Source organism: Amyelois transitella, chromosome 16 (assembly GCF_032362555.1).
Source record: "Amyelois transitella isolate CPQ chromosome 16, ilAmyTran1.1, whole genome shotgun sequence".
In the NCBI taxonomy this organism is placed as follows: Eukaryota; Metazoa; Arthropoda; class Insecta; order Lepidoptera; family Pyralidae; genus Amyelois; species Amyelois transitella.
The window spans coordinates 3,256,584-3,270,737 of NC_083519.1; the positions used below are offsets into that span (position 1 = coordinate 3,256,584).

Consider the following 14,154-nt stretch of genomic DNA (forward strand, 5'->3'; position numbering starts at 1 on the left):
AATTGTGTTCGGATACAATCTCAAATAAAAAGATATTGACAATTTTAAATAAAAATAGAGCTAAAACATCCATACTTAGCAGTTAAAAAATACCTTAAGCAAGGTAAAGATTGTTAATTTTGGTAACAAAATTATCCGTTCGTTCATATAATTATTCGTTTTGTTCTAGCTTCGTGTGTGACGGATTGTACTTTTATTTTACTCAACCAATAGAAAACAAAAATCGAAGAAATCCGAATACCTACAACCTACTTATGAATTTAGGTTGGCACTTGGAAATCGTATTTCCGCATCCGCGTGCATTGCAAAACTTGTTAACTTATTTTTATGGACTATAATTTATCAAATAAAATTAGTTAAATACATAACAGAAGGGAAAATTAATTTCGCTGAGATGAAAATTTCTTATTGGCTAAGAAGTTTCCGGTAATAAACTATATTGTATTAATCAGTTCACGGAATAGCGTTTACTGCCTATTATAGACCTCTCTGGAAAACTTTATTGGTAATGTAGGAAAAACATTTCGTTAACCACTAAACTTAAAAAACCATTTCATACGCCCGCTTGAATTATTACATTACATCTGTGTATTTATGTCTGTGCAATAGATGTTTTTTTATTTCGATGTCTACTTATAGAAATAATGGAATTACGTTCAAAACAAGATACTTCCCGAAATAAAGTAAAAAGTTGGTGACTAATGCCATCTATTGGAGAATAAAATAAGTGGTAGTTGCATGAAATAGGTATTCCTGCGCAGAATCCATTATTTTTCTTTATTCATCTCCGCTATTGTTTGCACTCTGCACATTTTTTAGAACACACTGTAGGCTTTTATTGTTCATTACCTAACTAAAAAGTTCCAATTATCCTTACTTCTGAAATTATTGTTCTGAAGTTTCTATAGCTTCACAATTGTTAATGTATGATTTATCTGTGAAAGAATACTTGCAAGGTTAATTTTCTTTAAGCTTATCTGCATGTGTACAGGTTGCGTAAATAAAAGTAACTCAATTTATTTTATAAATTTATTACACTTAATTACGTCTGCCACCATAACCACCCTGAGTGGCTGGCTGCGTCAGCTGCAGACCATTGATGTTGTTAAAGTCAAGCATTTTCAACATGTCCTTAGTGTCTGGGTCAACCTCAATGATGTCATGTTCCAGTGCGGAAACTTCAGGAACGTAGTTGTCACGTCGCTCCCTCTCCTCCTCCTGCAGCTTGATAGAGATTCCACGGACTTGGGAGTGACGGAGACGTCTCATCAAGTGGGTGGCGAACCTGAAGAGGAGAGTGGAAGAACTTTATTAATATCTTAACTTAGTTGAGAAGCTTACTGTGTAGAATAAAAATACTTTCCACTCTTCTATCTTACATAAATTTAGACATTCTAATTTATTCCCTAACTAATCTAGCGACACAATAGAATTTCGTAAATTCCAAATGCTTCATAATTTTACTTGAAACATTTAGGACATCTGAATTATGTGTTCAATGTGATATAGAAAAATTTTATACATTTTTTTCTAGTACAGAAACCTCAGAAAAAGCATGTTTGCTAGACATCCATCATGTGGGCTAAATTAACAAAATTAAATCACTTTGGTGGAAAGTGACATGAGGTTGCATCTCATCTGGATGACACTACCCTAAATATCGAATTTTGATACGATTTTCCCTGAAATGCAAATCATTTCTTAGAAGGTTTAGTATTTGTGTAGACAAAGACGATAATCACAAGACTCAAAAGGTCATGTTAAACTGCATGCAGGCCATCCAGTTTTAAAAGCATTAAAATTCAAAGATGATGATTAATTGTCTAAAAGCAAAATCGAAATTTTGATACACTGCAAAAATGTTTACAAGGTATTTACTTGAATACCTGGCGTACAAAAACTTGTGTTTATATTTATTTATATATAAAATATATAAATATGATCACGATAAATTAACAACAATGTTAAGAATATTCGAAACACTTTTTTTATGCTGAAGTCGATCTGATGAACATTTTTTGTACAAAACAATGTAAAATAAGATTATGTATGTATACAAAACATACATATCATAAAGAAGTAGGTAGGTACTTAACTGAGAGTGAAAAACTTACCCTGCAATTTTGTTACGGAGAGGTTTGGTAGGAATGATAGCGATTTCTTCACATATTCTCTTGTTTGTGTCGAAATCAAGGGTGAGTTTAGTATAATACTTCTCTATGATAATCTTCGCCGCTTTCTTGACGGTTTTAGTTCTAACACGGCCCTGGAAGATGTAAGGTTAGAACGTAAATATACATGTAAATTTACGAAAACATATTTACAAAAACAATATAAGCACTTGTGTCACTTAATTCAGTGTAAGATTTAGCAGATTTTTAAGGATTTTATCTACAAATAAAAATTACCATGATTGTGACTTGCTCTCGTCTTCTGACAGATAGCAAAAAGAAACTAGAAAGAAAGAAGCGAAAACAATTATGTCAAAAGTAGCCATAGACAATTTTAAATTTGATATTCCTGTACTGACGTTCCACACAAATTGTTCCTACTCACTTTGCAAATTGTCTCTGCAATTCATTGCCGCAACGAGGGACCCAGTTGCTTCTTATATAGACAAGTTTTTATGATTGTTAGTATACAGCGACCGTCGTAGGTTTTAATAAACTAGTTTAGTAAAAATCATTCACTCGTGGCTCCGTTTGCCCGGAATACTAAAAGGCCCTCTATGTCCTTCTCTGTACTATATTCTTCGATCAAGTATAAAAAAAACTAGATACACAACACCACCACAGAAAAATATCCTCACCAAATGAACGCTCACTCGACCTTTTGGGTTGCCTTTTCATTCAGTAGCATTCGTCCGTTCCAAATGTAAACATGCAACACTGCGTGTTCAATGCAAAATTGTAAAAATCACACGTCCAGAAAGTTAAAGGAACATGGAGTGGCATTTTTAAGATAATTTTTTTTGTTATTAATACAATATGCATGAAATTCCATTAAATTTAAGCCAGAAAACCTTTTAAAACATTATTTTAGTTTATATTTATGACATTCATAAATATATATATATACATAATACATGTACAACATACATACATACATAAAATCACGCCTCTTTCCCGGAGAGGTAGGCAGAGACTACCTCTTTCCACTTGCCACGATCTCTGCATACTTCCTTCGCTTCATCCATGTACTATTAATATTATTACATCCATGTAGATTAATATTATTATTAATTTACATTATTATTAATAATTTTTAGGCCCATTGTTGTAATTTTACAACAATGGGCCTAAAAATGTATAGGGAGCGGTATATGGATGGCTGCTACCTGAAATTCGTTTGCAACATAGTTATAACAATTGGGTCCCACGGCGACAGGCCACAGCAACAAATTGCACGTGAGTAGGGTCGGATAGGCCTTTTTTACTAATAATGACATCTTCAGTAATCAACTGTCAAATTTAATAATTATTGTCTATAGCCTCTGGCAATTCACCGATGTCACCAACATACAGCTAGCAGCACTAATCTAGCGCTTTATTGGCTATAACAGCGTTTAAATTTGAAGTAAAACTTAGTAATCTAATATTTATATTTTCATAAGATTAAAAAAAGATGAAAAAATATTGCATGTCTGAAAGGGCAAACTGTTGATACAGTTAAATTAATATTTCTATCCACATGTCTACACAGTTATGCAATAAATATTTTGAATTTGGAATGTCCCTATGACGAGTACAGGATGGTAGTGAGACTCCATGTTGTACTCCAACATATCTGTAGTGATCTTAGTGGTAGCTAGTAAGCCTCTTAGGAGCGTCAGGTCGATTACATTCAGCAAGTAAGCGGCGTAGCCGGGGTTGGAACCTTAGCACCTCTTACCTCGTACCCTTCTCCTTTTAGCGTCGTCAAAGAGGCGGCGTCTATAGGGATATATACGCGTTGAGATCCAGGCGGTGCGCTTGAAATTAAAATCGCAAATTCCCGGATCGGAGAGCCATCATACATCATACAAATCTCAACGCCCAGTGCGTAGAACGGTTGAAGCTGCACATGTGGTATCGGCACTTAATTTCTTTTAACTAAAAGGGAAGCTCACGATAGGCAAATGCCTGTTATTAAAATTTCATCACGCCGATAGACATAGTAGTTGGGGAACTGATTCTGATCTGAGATCAGAACGATGTCAACTTACCACTGATTTCAGAAGGCTGCATCTAGTCTTGGAGAGTTCACTGACATTCTAGTCGATGATCCGTTAAGCTTTATAAGAGAGTCGTTGGCTTCGGGGCTGCTCTGGGCAGTCAGCAACACTGTGTGCCTTTTCGTTCCGCAATAACTTGTAGTACATACACCGGGCAGGACATATAGTTGGCTATGTGTAGGAGCGACCTGAAACAGACCCTGGCGGCGGTTAAACTTGGCAATTCAAGAATGATATAAATAATGGATACCCGCGCTCAAACTGGCTGTACGTGGAAAATAACAAATTAGGGAAGACATGGCAGTCCCTCCGTACGATGGAAGACAGACACATAGAGGAAACTGTGGAGAAACGGATGCGAGAGCATAGAAGTAGGTACAGAACACCCGAGGAGGAGGCAAAGCTATCTATTTTAAGAACATTGCGGATTCGGGAAACCTTGCTCATTGGGGTCAGATTTACCGGGTTGCGTAGGAGAGGCAGATACGCCAAAGGTCACGCTGCAAAAAGGGAACGGGAAACCTCTTATCGACCCGAAGGCGTGCTTATCTATCACGTTGCTGTCAGTCTTTTGTAGGTATGCTCTAAGAATGCGAAAAATCTTGTGTTGAGTCAAACATGGTGGTGGTTTACTGGCTGCAGCATATACCCCAAAATACATAATCTTCGCAAACTGGCGCTTTTTAAGTCCAATTGTAAGTTTTTAATAGATACAGTTGGCAACAGCGTTTCGTCCGTCACCCGCCCGCCTCATTTTCGTTTCGTTCGTTTTTCTCGTGGTCGAGGTCGTCAGTGGTAGTTTCAGAGGTTTTGCCGCTTTGTAACTTAAATTGTTGTGATATCTATGAGAATAAGTATTTTAAAGTGCGTGGACATCTACGAATAAGCCGACCTTTCTTTCGTTAATACATAATAACTAGTACTTAAACTATTCAAGATGTTTTGGGGTAAGTGCCGCAGCCGGTAAACCACCACCACGTGTCTCTCACCACCACATTTTAATTTTTACTCTATTTAGATTCTATTTAGATTTAATAAATGCTTATACTTTCAATAAAGATCTCCCTACATTGTTACAAGTAACGACGTACTTGACGATACCAAGGTTTTTATAATAAGTAATGGTCAAATGAGACATCTGTCCTCACTTTGTTCAAAAGCATTGATTATTCAATTTTTGATAAATGTACGATGATTATTTAAACATTTATACATAAAATTGATAGGCACCTAAAATATATATTGTGGCAGTGGATGTATGTCCATTTTACACAAGGTGATTTTTGGGGTTCTGTACCTAAAAGGTAAAAGCTACTATGTACTAAGCTTCTGCTGTCTGTCATCAGGCTGTATCTCACAGATAGAAGATCTTAAATTTTTTACAGAATTATCTTGTATATTACTTCAAAATAAATAATTTATTAACATATTATTTATTATATGTAACTTTATAACACAATTTCTTAATAAATTAATGAATAAATAAATAAATAAGTCATTATGTCCACCTATTAAATATATAAAATAAAAATAAAATAAGATAGGTGCCGTGTGGTTCCCGGCACCAATAAAAAAAAAGAATAGGACCACTCCATCTCTTTCCCATGGATGTCGTAAAAGGCGACTAAGGGATAGGCTTACAAACAAGGGATTCTTTTTTAGGCGACAGGCTAGCAACCTGTCACTATTTGAATCTCAATTCTATCATTAAGCCAAATAGCTGAACGTGGCCTTTCAGTCTTTTCAAGACTGTTGGCTCTGTCTACCCCGTAAGGGATATAGACGTGATGATATGTATGTATGTATGTATGTAAAATAAGATAAAAATAGCCTTTATTGCTGTTTTACAAAGGTATGGTTTGTAACACAATCCATTTTCATTGCATGACAGCTTTGTTTCCAAACTTCCCTGTTCCTTGCCACCCTGATCCAATGTCCAATGATGACCAGCAGTTTATTTGAGCACATCTTCCCACATTGTTTTCTGTCAGCCTTGGATCCTTTAATCATCCCTGGGATACTATTCTGTTACAATTTTGGACTATTTATCTTGCTGCTCCCTCAACATATATCACACCAACATAATACATATACATCACCAAACATAACAAAATAACTCTTAAGTAATCAACTTTAGAAGAAGACACCCCAAGTCCGCTGGTTACTGTGGGGGAACATGACCAAGATCTCCCAAAAAGATACTAAAGTAATATATATAGATAAAGAACTTATTATTAAGGGAGGCTTTGAGTAAGAAATGTGATGATGATACAGAACCACTTGTGTGTGAGTTCAACTCTCACCGTCCTGATTTTTTATTTTTGCAATATGATTGCACCAGTTAATCATTTGAATTTATATGAAAACTGCATCAAATACCCCATACAATTGATCTTTTATCTTTTAAACAGATTGAGAAAATAGCTAATGTACTTATTTATTTTGTCAAGGACTCATAATGGAGCCTAACAAGCGGTACACGCAAATAGTGGAGAAGCCATTCCACATATCACAGGCCGCCATGGACATCTCTACAGGGGACAATGACCCGTGTCAAGTGATGGTCGTTGTAGACGGCAAGAATTTCCTCGTGTGCACACTACAGAAAAACAAAACCATTCAAGTTCCATTGGACTTGTACTTCAAAGCTGGGGATGCAGTTTCTTTCCTTACAAATGGTAAGTGATTAAGAACTTCTGAAATTATCTTGTAACAATGTGACATTATAGTCAACATGACATTATACTGTAATATGGAAGTATAAAAATGATGTCTCTATAACATCAAAGAATGATTAAAATTTATGAAAAGTCATGTCCTTGTGCAATGCAAACTTTTTAAACTGATGCAATATGCAAAAGAAATTTTTCAGAAGGTACCCTGACTTCTCAAATGGTCACATTAATTCCAATATTAAAGCCATACAGCTTCCAGTCTTTTCAAGGGTTAGCTCTTTTTCCCATAAGGGTTAAAGACTTTTATGTGTGTATTTCAGGTAAATGCAATGTGCACTTAACGGGCTACTTGGACCCCGAGTTTGAGGAGGAGTTATCTGAGGAGGAGGAGGAGGAAGAAGATGAAGAGGAGGAGGTCCCCGCCCTCGTGCCTGCCAAGAACAAGAGGAAACTGGAAAACAGCAACGATTCCACTGCTGCCAAGAAAGCTAAGGTAAATTTTTGTTTATCTACAGACATATAATCACATCTATATCTCTTGTGGAGTAGATAGAGCCAACAGTCCTAAAAAGTAAAGGTCACATTCAGATGTTTTGTTTTATGATAGAGAGCCAGCAACCCTGTAAAGTCTGAAAGGCCATGTTCAGCTGTATGGGTTTATAATGGAATTGAGGTTGAAACTGTGACAGGTTGCTAGCCCATCACCTAAAAGAAGAATCCTAAGTTTATTAGCTGTTCCTTAATTATTAGCCTATTCAATTAGCCCTATGAAAACAGTTTTAAAAATAAAATAATATTACAATATTTTAGCAAGACAAGAAGTCCAACAAGAAGCCAGCTGCCGACGACAGTTCTGATGACGATGACGACGATGATGATCATCTCAAGAAGTTCCTTGACGGCGAGGACATTGACACTGATGAGAATGACGAGTCGTTCAAAGTCAACACGTCTGGCGAAGCAGATGATAGGTAAAGAAAGACCTTGTTAGACCATTTGGACCATACAATTTGGAGAACTCTAATTCTTTAGTTTTAAAATTTATAATTTTTTTTATTTAATTCAGTGGGTTATTTTGTTAGAAAGTTTAACAGACAGGCTTTCAAATTTATAGTATGTAAAGAAGACATCTTCTCCACTTCCTCACCACTTGAGAAGAGGCTGGGGTGCATGAGCATGTATTGGGTGAGTCAGGTTTTTACATGAAGCAACTTCCATCTGACCTACCCTAGATGAATTTGTCTATTCCCTTACTTGCCTTGCCTTAACATTTACTTGCTTTGCCTTTAACATTACTTTTTTTAAGGATTTAAATTACACTTTTATTATGAGGCTTGATTCTGTTGCTGAGACAGACAGATAATCAGACATTACTTTGCAGTTTGCATACTTTTTGTAGTATTGAATTAGTAAACTAAATTTGATACGTTCTTTGACAGTGATGAGGAAGACTCTGATGATGAGGAAGCCGATGAAGAGGCGGAAGAAGAGGAAGATGATGATGATGAAATGGAAACATCTAACGCTGACACCACATTAGATACCAGCAAGGTATATTATTTTCATACAACATTTTCAGCTATTGTTTATTGCTTATATGATCCAAATTAAGAAACTATGATTTAAAGTTTACGGAAAAAAAAAGACTGATGGCCTTCCACATCCCACTTTCCTTTCAAATATCCCTTTATCTGTAATACCAAAAGCCTTTGCTTATTTACCCAATAGGATAAACATGCATCTTTATACCTTACGGAGTAGGCAGAGCCGACTGTCTTGAAAAGACCGACAGGCCACATACAGCTAGAAGACTGTCGGCTCTGGCTACCCCGCCACGGATTTAGTCGTGACTATTTGTATGTATGTAACAAAATTTCTTTAAAATTAAATTGTTTTATAAGTTACCTAAGTTGTTTTTAACTTCAAAAAAGCAGGTTCTCAATTCGACGGTATTTTTATTATAGGAAGAGAAGATAGACATGTCTAAGCTGACCAAGTCTCAGAAGAAAAGGCTGAAGAAGAAGCTCCGTGACCAAGCAAAAACCCAGCCCCAAGTGAATGGTGTCGACAAGTCCAAGGTTTGTTTTTTCAGCATAGGATGCAGACTATTTATAAAATGTTGGATTAGGCATTTGTCTTCCATCTCACCTGATGGTAAGTGACGATGAAGATGTTACATTACATGCCTATATATACAAGAGATACCCATTTATTTTACTTTTGAATGTTCGCAGTTTTATGGGTTATATGTAGCTCAATAAATTGTATGATTACTGGTTGGTTTTATTAATTTACTTTATGATATTGACAGAAGGAGAAGGCAGATGGTCAACAAAAGGCAGATAAGAAAAAGGCCGAAACCAAGAAGGAAGACGGCGCCGCGGAGAAGAAAGAGAAAAAGTCTCTTAGTGGCGGAGTCTCCATTGAAGATACGAAGGTTGGGTCTGGACCTGCAGCAAAACCCGGGAAATTCGTCACGGTAATTATTTTTTCACTTTTTTATAATCTGCAGAGATTTATTGCAAACTAAAGAAGTACAGAGTGTGAGGGTAACAATAATTAAACACTGTGTCATGTTTGAAGTAATGCAAATGTTAAGAAGCCCTTGAATGGTGGTAAATGGGAGGGGTGAATGACAAAATCATTTGAATACATCAGACCATTAACTATGCTTTGGAATTACAGTTTTATATTATTTCACTAAGCATGTTTTTTTTTAATCGTACATGCAAAAATATAGTTACATCTATATCCCCTGGCGGCTAGACAGAGCAAACAGTCTCAAAGACACTGAAAGACCATAATCAGCTGTATAGCTTGATAGTAGATTTCTTGAAGCCAATAAGTAATACACAAGGCAAGCTCTTGTTAACATACCAATTTCGTCCCCACAGGTATACTACGAAGGTCGCCTGAAGCAAAACAACAAGATGTTCGACAACTGCCTGAAGGGGCCGGGCTTCAAGTTTCGGCTGGGCGCCAAGGACGTGATCTCCGGCTGGGACGTGGGCATCGCTGGCATGAAGGTCGGAGGCAAGAGGAGGATCATCTGCCCGCCCGCTATGGCGTAAGTCGCCTTGATTATTTTCTCAGCTAATTACTTATTACATGATATGAGACAGGTTACTGGTAGGACATGGTTATTAGAGAAGGTTGTGCTGACTGGAAAATAGATTGTGCAGAAAAATCAATATATCTTGAATAGGGCTAGGAGTACTACATAACTAACAATTAAAAGAAAAATTCTTTTAAATCTAATAATTATTTAATAATCAGTAATCTGTCACTAATCATAAAATTCCTAACGTATTCAATCTTTGAATTGTTTATAATAACCTAATTAACTTTAGCAAACCTCTACGAAATTATAAGCAAAAATAATGAATAGCAAATAATTCCTCCTAATTCCTAACAAACTTTTTGAAGCGCAGTAAAAGGTCGTAAATGACTGTAATGCGGCTTCCTTTAATATTATTATTTGTGTAAAGCAGAAGGCATATTCGCAAAGCAGTGGGACATAATAAAATATTTTAATAAGATGTGTTCTACTACTATGCCAGATTTTTGCAATGACGGTGTTGGGAGTTTTTTATGATTGTAGAAGGCAGCATTACCATATCTGTAATACAGCCGAGACCAGCTGAGGGTTCTTCATCGGATTCAGACTTTCGTTTTTTGACATCAAATGAGGCGCCCACCAAGTAGATTTTTTTTGTAAAGGCAGTGCGTCGATATCTCTAATAGTTTGGTTGGGCTCTTGTGTTTTCTAATCAAGGTAACCACCTGGTACCCTACCTACCCACTCCAGATCTTCGATTATCCTAGCTTTTATTTGTGGCCATTAAACCCTAACTCTGTACCAAATTTCAACTCTCTGAGTTTATAGGAAGTACAAGTTTGAACTATTATGATCATTAGTGTCATAAATGCGAAAATTTGATTTCGCCTCACTTCGGAACACAGACTTGAAATTTTGGATTTAAAGTATGTGATTGTAGCTTACTGGATGACGAAAATTTGTGCGTTCTGGTCTTATCCAGAGGTTCTCAGATAGTTTGCTTTGCGCTCGACTGGCGGGGGCACTGCCATGCCCCTATATGAAAGCTTATGTAATTAAGTACTTTATTTGCTGCTAAACAATCTACACGAATTGCACGAAATAAACATACAAAGTTATCTATCTGCTGTAAGTTGTCAAGTCTTTTTAATTAACATGAGTCAAGGTTTTCCTTTTGCCCTTGTAGCCATTCTTGTATCTTTCTGGCCATCTGCTCTTTAATTAAACCATGAGCTCCACTCAATGCTGCTTCAGCAAGCGGCTACAACTAATATAGCCACAATTTATTCAGTTGATATATAGCTGATTGGCATGACCTCAATATTTTTATTGATTTTGTACCACCTGTCAATGACATATGATACATCCTATTTATAAGTTTTATGTTATTTAATGATCTCTTTCAACGTTTTCATTCTTTTTTTCAGGTATGGTGCTAAAGGTTCACCCCCAGTAATTCCGCCTAATGCTACCTTAGTGTTTGATGTAGAATTGAAGAATGTGAAATGAAATGTTTAAAGTTATTCATAGGAGTGTCATGGACATGTTGTTTTTGGTTATTTTGTTGAAAGGATGCCATTTGATGAGGACGCTACGTCGTAATTTTAAGCATACACTATGAAATATCTGCAATGTATTTTACAAGTTAATTATTTTTGTTGTCCATCCCCAGTTTTATAGTATTTGTTGAATCTATTGCAAATATTTCATATAAGCTAATATTATATAAGTTCAGTGTAAGATTAAATTTAATGTAAGGATTAAACTGGACATTTTTAATAATATAAGATAAATTTTGTGACTTCTGAAAAATAATCATATGTATGTAAGGTTTATGTCATTGTATCATCTTTCAGAACAGGAATACATGTGTATGAATATCAAGCACTTGTTTTTTTTACATCCTTCCGTATGGTGTACCTATAGCATTCCCCAACATTTATAACCTTTTTTAACCAAAACTCCCAGTTCTATAGCCATGAAGTGAATACATATCTGATCAAATGGGTTTTGTAACATAACTCAATAACAACATTTTTGTTATTAATGCATTGTAAGTCACGGGAAAGCCTTATTAACTTTCTGAATCTAAATTTTCTCCCCTATAAACATTGAAATCCTGTAAAGGATTAATATGTGTGCTTAGTTATTCATCCAACTATAATAAAATGGATGTTAAAAACTACTGAATCAATCACCATGTCATTTTACATACATATAGTTAGAAGTATGGAGAAAGTCATAGGATATTTTCATGTAAGCAAGGGCTAGTTGTCCATAAAATTTAATTTACATAATAAATAGGTAATTGTCATGTAAAGAAAGCAAAAAAAATTTGATCTAAAATAATGACAGGTTTTAAATCTGTGGTTGAACACAGTTTACATATGTATAGTCATGTTTATATCCTTTGCAGGGTAGACAACTGTCTTGAAAAGACTGAAAGACCACATTTAGCTGTATGGCTTTAAGATGGAATTAAGATTTAAATACTGACAGGTTGTTAACCCATTGTCTACAAGAGGAATCCCAAATTATTAAGGCCTATCCCTAAGTCGCCCTTTACGACTTTCATAGGAAAGATATAGAGTGGTTTTATTGTAAAGTGCGGCAGAACAACACAGTTTTAAAGAAAATATTCCTTGAATATGTAATAAATATTTAATTTTTTAACAATTTAAACACATCATTGAAACAATTAAGGTAGCTTCATTAAGCTATTAGCTATCACACTTATTAAAATTTAGTGATTAAAGTTGGTGAAAGACGCAACTGCTTCTTAGTCTTAGTGCAATAACTAGGTATGTTTCTGGAAATGCTTTGGCTCGCTTACATTTACATATATCCAGCATGTCGTCAACTTGATAAACTTCTCAGTCAGCCTTTAGTCTACTTTCAACAGGTTGTGTTTCATCCAGAGATTCATGTTGCCCCTCTTGTTCAATTGTCTCTTTGTCTTTTTTACTTTTGGGCGCAAAAGCGCACACGCCTCCCTCACATTTAAATGGAAACTCTGTCTTGACGTTTCCATCAGCGTCCTTTACGGCCCAGGGATTCCAAAACCGTAACACGTAGGGTTGAATAAACTTGTGCCACAAGAACAGTAGAACGGGAATGATGAAACATGGCACGCAAACCATTATAATTTCTTTTTTGATTAAATCACGAACACGATTTTACAATTGGCTATTTATCTTGTTATTATCAGTGTGAGAAAGATATAGTAATTAATGGATCATGAATAAGATTTTATAAATATTTTTTTTACTTTTCTTTAATGACTAATTTTTATTTATCAATTCATATTTGTGACATGACATGTGTATGTGTCAATGTCAAATGAGTGATAGCAATTTGTTTCGTACCTACACTGTACAAGCCAAGATCGAAAAGCAATGGTGTCTTTTATCAATATTCCAAGAGATTCCCCCCAATTTCATGACGTATCATGGGCCACCTACAGTGACCGTTCTTCACAGCTTTGTCTCTAATGGGAACACAATACCTGTAATAGCAATTAGGAACGTAGTACGAGCAAACATTTGGCTGCGCTGGGCACCGAACCCAATTACGTCATGTACGGTGTGTTGGAAAATGTTTTGGCCACGGGTGAATGAATTTGTTGATTAATGAAAAATGAACTTTTAAAAAGTGTTGAATGAAAAGATTATTTGAAAATAATTTGACGTATGTAATGGCCTCTTAAATGCATGTGCAATGCATTTTTGACATAGTATTGACATAATCTTTACGGTATGTACATATCCTAATATACAATTTGAAGTAATATTCGTATTGAAATCAATAATTTTATACTTATTCACACACATACACACTTATAATCACATATATATCTCTTGCGGGGAAGACAGAGCCAATATTCTCTAAAAGACTAATAGGACACGCTCAGCTGTTTGGCTTAATGGTAGAATTGAGATTCAAATAGTGACAGGTTGCTAGCCCATCGTCTAAAAGAAGAATCCCAAATTTATAAGCCTATCTCTAAATTGCCTTTTACGAAATCCATGGTAAAGAGAAACACACGGTACTACTACTACTGATTGAAATTTATATAAAAGAATAAGTTAATGCCCTTACTGTACTTAACTGGCTGTTCTTAACTGGATGCTCTTAGAGTGAGGCCGTGTTAACATCGTAGGGAAACTGATTCAATGTGGGTTAGGTTCCCCTGCAAAGGTTGCAGAGGT

General features: G+C 35.7%; 3 protein-coding genes across 3 annotated transcripts; 1 reads left to right on the top strand and 2 right to left on the bottom strand.

Moving 5' to 3' along the window:
• Positions 1 to 1,015: 1,015 nt before the first annotated feature.
• On the bottom strand, positions 1,016 to 2,548 carry LOC106136032 (small ribosomal subunit protein eS17). Its single transcript, XM_013336463.2, has 3 exons — positions 2,409 to 2,548; positions 2,115 to 2,266; positions 1,016 to 1,285 (listed from the first exon to the last, which is right to left on the bottom strand). The coding sequence occupies exons 1-3, from the start codon at positions 2,409 to 2,411 to the stop codon at positions 1,039 to 1,041; spliced, it is 402 nt and encodes a 133-aa protein (XP_013191917.1). The 5' UTR covers positions 2,412 to 2,548; the 3' UTR covers positions 1,016 to 1,038.
• A 2,396-nt stretch (positions 2,549 to 4,944) lies between these two features.
• LOC106136044 (46 kDa FK506-binding nuclear protein) lies at positions 4,945 to 11,830 on the top strand. Its single transcript, XM_060948391.1, has 9 exons — positions 4,945 to 5,160; positions 6,664 to 6,891; positions 7,209 to 7,381; positions 7,699 to 7,859; positions 8,328 to 8,439; positions 8,853 to 8,966; positions 9,200 to 9,367; positions 9,783 to 9,955; positions 11,374 to 11,830. Exons 1-9 carry the CDS (start codon positions 5,151 to 5,153, stop codon positions 11,453 to 11,455), a joined length of 1,221 nt encoding a protein of 406 aa, XP_060804374.1. The 5' UTR covers positions 4,945 to 5,150; the 3' UTR covers positions 11,456 to 11,830.
• A 758-nt stretch (positions 11,831 to 12,588) lies between these two features.
• On the bottom strand, positions 12,589 to 13,271 carry LOC106136036 (UPF0729 protein AAEL015238). Its single transcript, XM_013336468.2, has one exon. The coding sequence runs from the start codon at positions 13,084 to 13,086 to the stop codon at positions 12,820 to 12,822; it is 267 nt and encodes an 88-aa protein (XP_013191922.2). The 5' UTR covers positions 13,087 to 13,271; the 3' UTR covers positions 12,589 to 12,819.
• Positions 13,272 to 14,154: the final 883 nt, after the last annotated feature.

Excerpts from the sequence above, each read along its gene's own strand:
- LOC106136032 (XM_013336463.2), bottom strand. Across the intron at positions 1,286-2,114 it reads CTCCGTAACAAAATTGCAGG|GTTCGCCACCCACTTGATGA; the intron begins GTAAGTTTTTCA and ends TCTCCTCTTCAG.
- LOC106136044 (XM_060948391.1), top strand. Across the intron at positions 7,382-7,698 it reads CTGCTGCCAAGAAAGCTAAG|CAAGACAAGAAGTCCAACAA; the intron begins GTAAATTTTTGT and ends ACAATATTTTAG. Across the intron at positions 8,440-8,852 it reads CCACATTAGATACCAGCAAG|GAAGAGAAGATAGACATGTC; the intron begins GTATATTATTTT and ends TTTTTATTATAG.
- LOC106136036 (XM_013336468.2), bottom strand. The coding sequence starts at position 13,086 with ATGGTTTGCGTGCCATGTTTCATCATTCCCGTTCTACTGTTCTTGTGG.